The 13,534-nt window shown below is 43.3% G+C and overlaps 1 protein-coding gene across 1 annotated transcript in view; it reads left to right on the top strand.

Moving 5' to 3' along the window:
* LOC126184041 (inactive phospholipase C-like protein 2) overlaps positions 1 to 13,534 on the top strand; it is a 749,749-nt gene that overhangs the window by 249,572 nt on the left and 486,643 nt on the right. The window contains exon 5 of the mRNA XM_049926398.1: positions 10,372 to 10,484. Within this exon, the coding sequence (XP_049782355.1) occupies positions 10,372 to 10,484 (113 nt within the window). The remainder of the gene's footprint in view (positions 1 to 10,371; positions 10,485 to 13,534) is intronic.

Genomic DNA, 13,534 nt, shown 5'->3' with positions numbered 1-13,534 from the left:
TTGAGCATTTCCTGTAAAGAACATAATCTTTGCTTTGTCTTACTTTGTTATGCTAATTATTGCTATTTTGATCAAATGAAGCGCCATCTAAAAATGGTTCAAATGGCTCTGAGCACTATGGGACTTAACTTCTGAGGTCATCAGTCCCCTAGAACTTAAAACTACTTAAACGTAACTAACCTAAGGACATCAGACACATCCATGCCCGAGGCAGGATTCGAACCTGCGACCGTAGCGGTCGCGCGGTTCCAGACTGTAGCGCCTAGAACCGCTCGGCCACCCCGGCCGACAAGCGCCATCTGTCGGACATTTTTTGAACTTTTTGTATTTTTTTGGTTCTAATAAAACCCCATGTCATTCCAAGCATGTGCGTCAATTTGTACCTCTCTACCTACATTATTCCGTGATTTATTCAGTTTTCAAATTTATACTGACTTTTTGATCACCCGGTAGATAACCATGTTTTAGATCACATGATTTTGTAAGATTCCTTACTTCCTTATTCACTACCCTCGTCTGTCCTTTCTTGCTATCTGAAAACTTTGTGGAGGCAGAAAATATAATCCCAGTGGCTTAGGGCTCACCAGTTATTGAACTGTGCATTGTTCTTGACAAAAGAAGAAACCAAAAAAACCATACTGGTGTAATAACTGAAAAATATAGTGTACTAACGAAAAACAATGGATCGCTTGAATTGCGAAAAACGAAACACAATTCAATGACAATAAAATTCAGTATACAGTAAGGCTATATTTTTCGGATGTCCAATACTACCACTGCCCATATTTGCAGTGTCGAAGAGAGCATATAGCAGGACTGCTTCCCCCTCCCCGCCTCACCCTTCCGTAGTGCTGGCGTGGCACGCGATGCGAGAAGCTGTGCAATAACCGTAACACCTCGCGACCTGGCGCAGCCACCTATCGTGTCCCCATCGTGTCGCGTCCCAATCTGCGTGGCCCCATTTGAATCTGTGAAGTTAGAAAACTGAGCGCTGTCCTACGCCGCGCCAACGCATTATACGCGTCTCTACTTGCTCCTAGCGTATCTCTCACTATCCACGAGTGTCGCAATAACTCGCTCCCAAGCGGGCTAACACTCGCCGAGTGCAACCTGACCATTGGCGTCATTCGATGTGATATGAAGGTCGGGGGGGGGGGGGGGGAGGGGGGGGGGAGGGATCTCTGTTTTTTCACTCAAGCTGGTCGTCAGTTGGCGTCACGAGTCTGAGAGCATCCCGTTTCTGTTCTTTCACTGAGGAAAAATCCCTGGCAGCACCGGGAATCTAACGTGGATCCTCTGCACAGCTGACAGACGCACTGACCACTGAGCTACGGGGACTTTTTAAGTAATAGAACCCAGTACGTTGTCCTCGATGGTGAGTGTTCATCGGTGGTGAGGGTATCATCTGGAGTGCCCCAGGGAAGTGTGGTAGGTCCTCTGTCGTTTTCTATCTACATAAATGATCTTTTGGCTAGGGTGGATAGCAATGTGCGGCTGTTTGCTGATGATGATGTGGTGTACGGGAAGGTGTCGTCGTTGAGTGACTGTAGCAGCATACAAGATGACTTGGGCAGGATTTGTGATTGGTGTAAACCATGGCAGCTAACTCTAAATATAGATAAATGTAAATTAATGCAGATGAATAGGAAAAAGGACCCTGTAATGTTTGACTGCTCCATTAGTAGTGTAGCGCTTGACACAGTCACGTCGATTAAATATTTGGGCGTAACATTGCAGAGCGATATGAAGTGGGACAAGCATGTAACGGCAGTTGTGGGGAAGGCGGATAGTCGTCTTCGGTTCATTGGTAGAATTTTGGGAAGATGTGGTTCATCTGTAAAGGAGACCGCTTATAAAACACTAATACGACCTATTCTTGAGTACTGCTCGAGTGTTTGGGGTCCCTATCAGGTCGGATTGAGGGAGGACATAGAAGCAATTCAGAGGCGGGCTGCTAGATTTGTTACTGGTAGGTTTGATCATCACGCGAGTGTTAGGGAAATGCTTCAGGAACTCGGGTGTGAGTCTCTGGAGGAAAGGAGGGTTCTTTTCGTGAATCGCTACTGAGGAAATTTAGAGAACCAGCATTTGATGCTGACTGCAGTACAATTTTACTGCCACCAACTTACATTTCGCGGAAAGACTACAGAGATAAGATAAGAGAGATTAGGGCTCGTACAGAGGCATATAGGCAGTCATTTTTCCCTCGTTCTGTTTGGGAGTGGAACAGGAAGAGAAGATGCTAGTTGTGGTACGAGGTACCCTGAGCCACGCACCGTATAGTGTATTGCGGAGTATGTATGTAGATGTCGATGTAGACTATCCACTCTTCACCCTCAAGCTAGCATTTTCTTCCCTTCAGTGTTAGTTGCACGCTAGCAGCAATATGGGTGGGTTTACTGATGGAGAATCGGCCGACAGACACCACGTGTATGGATACACTCAATGCAGCTGTAGGGTGGCTCAGTTACGCTGTTCTCGCAGCAAAGGCAACCACATCTCAGTACTTTTCCATCATTTGAAGATTGTTGCATTACTCTGTGTGTGTGATTTCTGTTACACTGGATGTGTCTTCGCTAGTAGCAGTGGACATTTAAATTCCACTTGAAATTGCTGTGACTAGAGTCCAAAGTATTTAATATTATTAAGCGATCTGTCTGTCCTCAGGAATGATTCGCCACAGTCAAACATGCGTTACGTAATGGATATTCTTTTGACATCTGAAATGATCCACATGATGATGCAACGTAGTCACGAAACATAACTACTCTACAGAACCGCTGTTACCCAGAGATTCTCGAAGTAAACTTACCTTCCGTAATCAGAAAATAATTTATTAATTCTCAGAAACCGTGATATTTCAATTAACTGCTCACAGCAGAACTGGTTCCAAATTGAAATATCAGTCGAATCAGAGATCGAGAATATTTCTGTAATTACATCTGCATAAGGCGACAGTGCAAACGTCATGGTTATTCAGTACTACCATCTTCGTAAGTTGTAGTTCATTTAATTAAACCAGTGAAAGGAACGAAGCAGAAGTAAAGAAAAGACATTTTCCCGTAACCTCAGGGTTTATTATTTTGTCTAGAAAGCAAAAGAATTTTCCATAGAACAATCAGATTAATGTTAAATGACTCAAGTTGTGCTCTCGGGACATAGACCTACTTCATAACTTGGGTATGAAAAAAAAATAAAAAATGAAATAAAATGCAAAATCTTTTGATGAATAAGATCACCTTGCTAAACCCGATCACAAATCAGAAATAGCACGTAAACAAAACGGTATCTGCGCCGCACTAATCACAATTGCGACTTTCACTCAGGTACTCATTCGAAAACATTGCCTAAGCATCACATTTTTCTGTTTTAGTTCGGCAGGTTGTGAAATAAAGAAACACATTACCTTGTGTTGCAGAATGGACGAACAGAGTGGAGATGTATATGCTTGTTACCACCACTTAGTCAATATAATCCTATTCCTGTTTTCACGCATGGCTCCCTCCTTCTTAGAATGGGACCATCAGACATTGTTAGCAACTAATTCTCACGAAACTTCAGTATGTTGTAGAGAGTCCTGTCCTGAATACCCGGCTAGCGGCTATTCAATCGACGGCTCCTAGTTTCTGTTCCGAGAAAATCCATTATGAAGCTTCCTAAGTACTTGCTACACCTGTAATGTTCGTCATGTTTCAAGCAAGCGAACGTAGCGCAGTGGTTAAGGTTCCCCACTACCACGTTGGCACTATTGTTTCCAACCTTGCCTCAGTACGCCTTTATCAGTTTCATCGTACGGAACATCATTAAACAGTATATGCCATGGAAAATTTCTCATACGGTGTCATTTTCGCCGTAGCAATTTCATTAATGAATCAATCATTACATGAAACATTCTTGAAACGTGTTCTACGTTTGTTACAGAATAGATTGCAGAACCATCTTACTAGACATCGCTTATCGCTTGTTGTCATCATCATCATCATCATCATCAGCCAATTCAATCATTAGGTGATGTGGCCTCTTCGAGTCGTGGATTCAGGTAGGCTTTCAGAAGTCTTCTGCAAGTGGGACGGTCTTGGGCAGTTCTCTGCCAGGTGTTACCAGCGATCTTCTTGATGTCTTTGTCCCATCTGTCTGGTGGTCTTCCTCTAGGCCTCCGGTGCTCTCTCGGACTCCACTCCAGTACTAGCTTCGTCCATCTGTTGTCTTTTCTTTTTGCGACGTGGCCAGCCCACTGTCATTTCAAGGAACCTACTCTCTCTAAGATGTCATTAACCTTCGTCACAGACAGGATGTCATCTGCCCTTTTCCTGTCCTTTCTTGTATAGTCCAGCATTGATCTCTCCATGGCTCTCTGTGCTGTCCTAAGTTTCCCTTTTGTGAACGAGTTCAGTGTCCATGTCTCGCAGCCATACGTCATCACAGGAAGAATGCATTGATCAAATACTGCTGTCTTCAGATTTACTGGCATTTTTGATCTGAATACTTTTGAATTCTTCCCAAATGCTTGCCAGCCAAGCTTGATGCGTCGATAGATTTTTGGCCTTATGTCTCCCTTCATATTTATAATCTGGCCAAGGTAGACTTATTCACTGACCTTTTCTAGTAGACTGTCCTTGACTTTCACATCTCCAGCTGGGACACATTTGCTGGATATTACTTTTGTAGTTCGCCAATCCGTTCTGAAGCAAGCGTGGCGATTATGCCTCTCACCTTCGAGTTATGTTATCGCTTGTTGTATTTGATCAGAATTCCGAATGGTGTTTGTTGTAGAAGTAACAAATTCGTATCGTACCAAGCCTTGCAGCCACGTGCGATTTTAGAAACGATGCCACAAAACACATTTCGTTCATTTCGTTTAAATTGAGGAAGATTGTTCTTTCTTCGATCAACTTCGACGCGAACAATGCGTACTTGATTATTCCTGTGAAAGCTGGTGCACTAAATTGTTGAAAAATTGAAGAATGTATTTTTTACGGGATCTTCCCTCAAAGCGATTTCTCTACTAGTCTTTAGCAAGTCGGGGGCGTTTTAAATTTTTTTCGTGGAAATTTTAACCTGCCTGTAGAAATAAACCTCACCATGTTGGCTAATCCGCACCGCCAGCCTGGTAGCCGTGAACCTCAGCCACTGCGCTACGCTCACTCGGTCGAAATATGGCGGACGTTACGAGTAGGTACGCATAAAACTTCAACATCGATTTTCTCGGGAACTAGGTGCCGTCGTATGAAAAGCCGCCAGTCCGATACTCAGGACAGGCCACTCTACCATGTCAAAGACTCATCAAAATCGGCGACTAATTGATATAATGGTGTCCTTGTAATTGATATAATGGTGTCCTTGTCAGTGTATATTCATGCAGGCACGCTCGTTAGCACACTGTATCACACACGAGCACAGCCCACCTTCACTTCAGAGCAGCGCAAACGGGACAGACAAACTTGTTTTTCCTCCAAAGCGGCAAGCCACCTGTGGCGACCAAACCCTCGCTTGACGTGTGGCTGAAGCCACTCTCGGTTCATAGACAGACAGATACATTCGCGCAGCCGAAGCAACCGTGAGTATGCGGAAGCACAGTCTAACTTAACGAAATGGTTCAAATGGCTCTGAGCACTATGGGACTTAAGTTCTAGGGATTGATGACCTCAGATGTTTAGTCCCATAGTGCTTCGAGCCATTTGAACCATTTTTGACATTTCGTCTCGTTCTTGATACCTACTGCGATAGCAATGCCACAAGAGGTCAGCAATCGACACTTCTGATTACGATCTCGGATGAGTGCGATTACTATCGTTTATAATGATTTGTGACGTAGGTTTTACAATAGGGAGTGTATGTAGTACCATAAAAATTCACAATAACTAAAAAATAACACTATATTCGTCATTCTTCAGTTTCCTAAGGACTCTGGGTGGTGCAAAGCAGTCCATTGAGAACGGTTGATCTATTATTCTCTTGTAACCAAAAGAAATGGTTCAAATGGCTCTGAGCACTATGGGACTTAACATCTATGGTCATCAGTCCCCTAGAACTTAGAACTACTTAAACCTAACTAACCTAAGGACAGCACACAACACCCAGTCATCACGAGGCAGAGAAAATCCCTGACCCCGCCGGGAATCGAACCCGGGAACCCGGGCGCGGGAAGCGAGAACGCTACCGCACGACCGCGAGCTGCGGACTTTCTTGTAACGTTCGGTTATTTACTGAACAATGTTTTCTTTTAATAACAAAAAATTTCTAGTAAAGACCAGAAGCCCAGACCTTTTGCAGAAAGTCGTCGTATACCTATCCAAGAAAGCGGAGTATTGTTCGCTACACCGTACGTCAACTCAGTTAATGTGGAACGTAGCAAACCTATATCAAATATACATTGAAGAACCAAAGAAACTGGTACCCCTGTCTAATATCGTGTAGGGCCCGCGTGAGTACGCAGAAGTGCCGCAACACGATGTGGCATGGACTCGACTAATGTCCGAAGTAGTGCTGGAGGGTAATGACACCACTAATCCTGCAGGGCTGTCCATAAATCCGTAAGAGTACGAGAGGGTGGAGATCTCTTCTGAACAGCACGTTGCAAGGCGTCCCAGATATGCTCAATAATGTTCATGTCCGAGGAGTTTGGTGGGCAGCAGAAGTGTTCAATCTCAGGAGAGTGTTCCTGGAGCCACTCTCTAGCAATTCTGAACGTGTGGAGTGTCGCATTCTACTGCTGGAATCGCCTGAGTCCGTCGGAATGCAAAATGAACATGAATGGATGCAGGTGGTCATACAGGATGCTTACGTACGTGTCAACTCTGAGTCGTATCTAGACGTACCAGTGGTCCCACATCACTCCAAATGCACACGCCCCATACCGTTACAGAGCCTCCAACAGCTTGAACAGTCCCCTGCTGACATGCAGGGTCCGTGGATTCATAAGGTTGTCTCCATACCTGTACACGGCCATCAGATCGATACAATTTGAGCGAGACTCGTTCGACCAGGCAGCATGTTTCCATTCATCAACAACCCATTGTCAGTGCTGACGGGCCCAGACTAGACGTAAAAGTATGTGTCGTGCAGTCATCAAGGGTACACGAGTGTGTTTTGCGCTCCGAGAGCCCATACCGATTATGTTCCGTTGAATGGTTCGCACGCTAACGATTTTTGATGGCAAAGCATTTAAATCTGTAGCAATTTGAGGAAGGGTTGCACTTCTGTCAAGTTGAATGATTCTCTTCATTTCCTCGTTGGTCCCGTTCTTGCAGGATCTTTTTCCGGCCGCAGCGATATCTGAGATATCATGTTTTACCGGATTCCTGATATTCGTGGTACACTCGTGAAATGGTCGTACGGGAAAATCCCCACTTCATCGCTACCTCGGAGATGCTGTATCCCATCGCTCGTGCGCCGAATATAACACCAAGTTCGAACTCACTTAAATCTTGATAAACTGCCATGTAGCAGCAGTAACCGATCTAACAATTGCGCCAGACACTTGTTGTCTTATATAGACGTTGCCGACCGCAGCGCCGTACTCTGCCTGTTTAGATATCTCTGTATTTGAATACGCATGCCTATAACAGTTTCTTTGGCACTTCAGTGTAATACCAAGATAATTTAACGTACCAAATAAGCCACCATACCTGCAGCTTAACGGGAAACGATGTGGACGTGATAATAAATCGTCAAAAGCAACGAAACTGTTCACCTACAAAGCAGAAACCGATTCCTCAATTTTTGAAAATATGAGCCACAAACGGCAAGAATCTTCTCAACACACTCGCTTTTGCAGAAAAAGTAATTACATTTACAAAAATATTAGTGCATTAGGAAGTTGAGTAAGAAAGGGCGATTATTAGGTTCCATTAAAATTTTTTAGGTGTCAAGTAAAGCGTTTATGATAATAACAACAGAAAACATCAGAAAAATAAGCTTCTCAGGAATGAAAAATGTATTTATATTCTCTTGCTCTCAGTGGAGAAAGCTACAAATATATACATATTCGAAAGTATATTTTCTTCATGAGTAAGTTTTAGCTTTTGGTACTGAACGAGTGTGATTAACTTGTTTTTATATGTGTTTCACAACCATTCGTGTTTCTGGGTTATTTACTAGCCCATGGAACGCAAAAATATAACAACTATTTCGTAAATTAAGTAGAAAATAATTAAAAACAAACACTATCCTTAATACTCACGTGCCGTCTGCTTCATCATCTCTTCGAGCGCTACCGTCGCTAGTGTGTGTCGTGATTGTATACAGGGTGTTACAAAAAGGTACGGCCAAACTTTCAGAAAACATTCCCCACACACAAATAAAGAAAAGATGTTAAATGGACATGTGTCCGGAAACGCTTAATTTCCAAGTTAGAGCTCATTTTAGTTTCGTCAGTATGTACTGTACTTCCTCGAGTAACCACCAGTAGGCCCAATTGAAAGAAGGTAATTTTGACTTCGGTGCTTGTGTTGACATGCGACTCATTGCTCTACAGTACTAGCATCAAGCACATCAGTACGTAGCATCAACAGGTTAGTGTTCATCACGAACGTGGTTTTGCATTCAGTGCAATGTTTACAAATGCGGAGTTGCAGATGCCCATTTGGTGTACAGTATGGATTAGCACGGGGCAATAGCCGTGCCGCGGTACGTTTGTATCGAGACAGATTTCCTGAACGAAAGTGTCCCGACAGGAAGACGTTCGAAGCAATTGATCGGCATCTTAGGGAGCACGGAACATTCCAGCCTATGACTCGTTACTGGGGAAGACCTAGAACGACGAGGACACCTGCAATGGACGAGGCAATTCTTCGTGCAGTTGACGATAACCCTAATGTCAACGTCAGAGAAGTTGCTGCTGTACAAGGTAACGTTGACCACGTCACTGTATGGAGAGTGCTACGGAAGAACCAGTTGTTTCCGTACCATGTACAGCGTGTGCAGACACTATCAGCCTCCACTTCTGCGAATGGTTCATCCAACAAAGTGTCACTCCTCATTTCAGCGCAAATGTTCTCTTTACGGATGAGACTTCATTCCAACATGATCAAATTGTAAATTTTCACAATCAAAATGTGTGGGCTGGCGAGAATCCGCACGCAATTGTGCAATCACGTCATCAACACAGATTAGCTGTGAACATTTGGGCAGGCATTGTTGGTGATGTCTTCATTGGGCCCCATTTTCTTCCACCTACGCTCAATGGAGCACGTTATCATGATTTCATACGGGATACTCTACCTGTGCTGCTAGAACATGTGCCTTTACAAGTACGACACAACATGTAGTTCATGCACGATGGAGCACCTGCACATTTCAGTCGAAGTGTTCGTACGCTTCGCAACAACAGATTCGGTGACCGGTGGATTCATAGAGGCGGACTAATTCCATGGCCTCCACGCCCTCCTGACCTCAACCCTCTTGACTTTCATTTATGGGGGCATTTGAAAGCTCTTGTCTACGCAACCCCGGTACCAAATGTAGAGACTCTTCGTGCTCGTATTGTGGACGGCTATGATACAATACGCCATTCTCCAGGGCTGCATCAGCGCATCAGGGATTCCATGCGACGGAGGGTGGATGCATGTATCCTCGCTAACGGAGGACATTTTGAACATTTCCTGTAACAAAGTGTTTGAAGTCACGCTGTTACGTTATGTTGCTGTGTGATTAATGTGATTTGAAGAGAAGTAATAAAATGAGCTCTAACATGGAAAGTAAGCGTTTCCGGACACATGTCCACATAATATTTTCTTTCTTTGTGTGTGAGGAATGTTTCCTGAAAGTTTGGCCGTACCTTTTTGTAACACCCTGTATATTTGACTGTGGTGTAAGTCGATGAGTGCGCCACAGATATAACAGCAAAGATTTCTCATGAGACAAAGGTATGTAGAAACAAAGTATATGGAAGATGACCGATCAAAAGGGACATCTCTCACGTGTTAAGTGTTGAAAATGTTATTTATTAGCTATTACAGGCATTTTTCACTGATATGAGGGTAATTCCACAAAAACAAAAGTAACTATGGTAGTCAACCGAATAAATCAAGCTTACTTATTACTCTGTAACGAGCCATCGGTGACTACAGGTACCTTATACCGAAACACTCAGGAAATATTCCTAAACACCTTCCGAAGTTTTGTCTGTGGAGTTCAGGTTCACACCGTACAAGTACCTTGTGGTGTTGTCACAGTCAATGATTCAAACCCCTAACAGTATATTCACGGATTTTTCAATGTTACACCACATGAATAAAAATTTTGGCTGATTTTTTTTCTTCATACATTTCTATGTTGCTTTTCTGACGTTGTTTAATGACATCCTTAATGTTTTCTGTTTGATATTTACAATGCACTTGATGATCGCTGTATTTCTTTCTGTATTTTCAGGAATATGACTACGTCAACAACCCTGGAAAGAGGGGACAACTTGACTGCAGAGGATTCGTTGAAATATATAAGGAAATTACAGCCAGACCAGATATTTACGCCCTCATGTACAAGTAAGTGGTTGATATACATGTTTTAGATTTAAATTAAGTGCATTTATTTTGTTCTTTATTTTGGCTTTTGGTTTCATGACCATATTATCACCCATAATTTACAAACACGTATTAACGATAACCATTTCTGAGTGTCTTTTCGTACAACAATATACACACATTAATAACAATATTACTATAATTACAGAGGAAAAATAATCAAATTCATTTACGAAATAAGCAGTAATATTTGATAAACTTGTACTAAAATTAGTTGCGTGTACGCACTACAATGAGTATGCCTATTTTATTTTGGTTGTTGAAGTCACGTGTACAGGCTGCGTTTTTCTCGTTTCGGTTGTTCTCCGTCATGAAGTTGACACCTCGGTATCTCGTATTCTCACGTGGTCTCGCACTGTAGGTCTTCTCCAGCTCAATGCTGGTCCATAATGTCTTGCCATCGATGTCCACAACAGAGGAACACTCTTGAAACCTTCACAGTGCCTGGTTAAATGGACACTCCTGCTCTTAGAGAACTTTGTACAGAAGTTTATAAACTCGGAATCCTATCGTCACGAATAGAGTGGTAATGCAGTAGCGGACTTATGGGCTTTTGTACCCCATAGATCTAAGTGATTTTAGTATACCATCTACCATGGCTTTCTTTTCGATACACTGCAAGATAATGTGTTACAGATCTTCGTTTCTGCGTGAACAAAGAGGTGCGTCGATCTCTCCTAGTCGAGATAGATGTTTTGCAAACCACCCATGAATAAATTTCTTACGTGCTGTGGTTGTATAAAATTCTCTTGATACCGTTTACTTGGTATACCAATGAGCTCGCAGGGTGTATTTCTCTATAATATTTCCACTGAGGGCGGGGGCGCAGTGGTTAACACAGTGATCTGGCATTCGGGAGAACGATGGTTCAAATCCCCGTCTGTCCATCCAGATTTAGAGTTTCCGTGATTTCGCTATATCGCTCCAGGGAAATGTCGGGTTGGTTCCTCCAAAAAGGGCACGGCTGGTTTACTTCCCCATCCTTTCGTAATAAGAGTCTGTGCTCCGTTTCTAATGACCGCGCTGTCGAAAGGTCGTTAAACTCTAACCCTCCTTCTTTCTCTCTGTAATATTTCCCTTTGTTAGCTGCTCCCCATTCTTCGCCCACCTCAGGCGCATCGTCATTTTTAGTTGTTGCAGGAAAACTATGTACAGTACATTCGAGTGGCACGGTTCTGTGCCTATCAGAGAGCAAAACCAACTTTATAAATAAGCCACGCAGTCAGTGACAGATCTAAAACATGTTACTTTATGATAATTAAATCAAGACCCTACACTGTCGACAGGCGTTGATATACATCAACGGGGACAGTTCAAAATGTGTGCCCCGACCGGGACTCGAACCCGGGATCTCCTGCTTACATGGCAGATGCTATATCCATCTTTTTTTTCTTTCATTTTGTTCGATATAGTTCGTTGCGTTTGGACTGTACGGACGTCACAAGACACCCGTTCAAGATGATCGTTGATTCCTTGACTTAGTTCTTTTATTACAGAGAGCACCACGCAGCCCTCTGACCGAACACGCTGAGCTACCGTGCCGGCCTCTATCTGAGCAACCGAGGCACAGAGGATAGTGCAACTGCAGGGATTTATCTCTTGCACGCTCCCTTGAGACCCACATTCCCAACTGAATTTCCACACACTACAGGGTGTTACAAAAAGGTACGGCCAAACTTTTAGGAAACATTCCTCACACACAAAGAAAGAAAATATGTTATGTGGACATGTGTCCGGAAACGCTTACTTTCCATGTTAGAGCTCATTTTTTAATTCTCACATTAATCACACAGCAACAGAGCGTACCAGCGTGACTTCAAACACTTTGATACAGGAAATATTCAAAATGTCCTCCGTTAGCGAGGATATATCCATCCACCCTCCGTCGCATGGAATCCCTGATGCGCTGATGCACCCCTGGAGAATGGCGTATTGTATCACAGCCGTCCACAATACGAGCACGAAGAGTCTCTACATTTGGTACCGGGGTTGCGTAGACAAGAGCTTTCAAATGCCCCCATAAATGAAAGTCAAGAGGGTTGAGGTCAGGAGAGCGTGGAGGCCACGGAATTGGTCCGCCTCTACCAATCCATCGGTCACCGAATCTGTTGTTCAGAAGCGTACGAACACTTCGACTGAAATGTGCAGGAGCTCCATCGTGCATGAACCACATGTTGTGTCGTACTTGTAAAGGCACATGTTCTAGCAGCACAGGTAGAGTATCCCGTATGAAATCATGATAACGTGCTCCATTGAGCGTCGGTGGAAGAACATACTGACGAAACTAAAATGAGCTGTAACATGGAAATTAAGCGTTTCCGGACACATGTCCACATAATATCTTTTCTTTATTTGTGTGTGAGGAATGTTTCCTGAACGTTTGGTCGTACCTTTTTGTAACACCCTGTATATTCGTAGAGCCCCTGCCCACTACACTCATTACTCGCGCATGACAATCTGACCGAGCCCGTAAGAGTTCAGGCAATGCGTGTACATCCGCACAGAAGAAATCAATGGCCGGTCAGCCTTAACTATTTATGGGCATGTCCGAAAGAACAGATACCATCTCCATATATTGTCACTTTATTGTTGGCTTCCGTTACACGATAATGTATATATGCAAACGAGGAGCGGACTCATTGCACGTCATGTACCGTACCTAAAATTTTATATACTTAAAGTGACAAACCTTCAAAAGGATACCACGTTTCACAACCTGAGATATGTTAATTATGACCTACGCTTACATCAACTGTCAGTATCATAGGTTTACAAAATAAATCGTCAATGGTTTCTGGATGCTGCAAATTTTCTGATGACTGCATTCTCTCTCTCTCTCTCTCTCTCTCTCTCTCTCTCTCTCTCTCTCTCTCCCTCTCCATTTTATTTTCTTTAAATATTTTAATTGGTTATATATCGCAAAACGGAAGCTGCTGTAGCGTGTTTCAGTTTCTCACTCACTTTTTGTTGAGTACTGCCTACTCGCCAAATGTGAGGGTCTAGGAAGTCTA

The sequence above is a fragment of the Schistocerca cancellata genome, chromosome 4, assembly GCF_023864275.1.
Source record: "Schistocerca cancellata isolate TAMUIC-IGC-003103 chromosome 4, iqSchCanc2.1, whole genome shotgun sequence".
Taxonomy (NCBI): domain Eukaryota; kingdom Metazoa; phylum Arthropoda; class Insecta; order Orthoptera; family Acrididae; genus Schistocerca; species Schistocerca cancellata.
The sequence above is the reverse complement of the archived record's forward strand: the minus strand, read 5'-3'. Positions and strand labels throughout refer to the sequence as shown.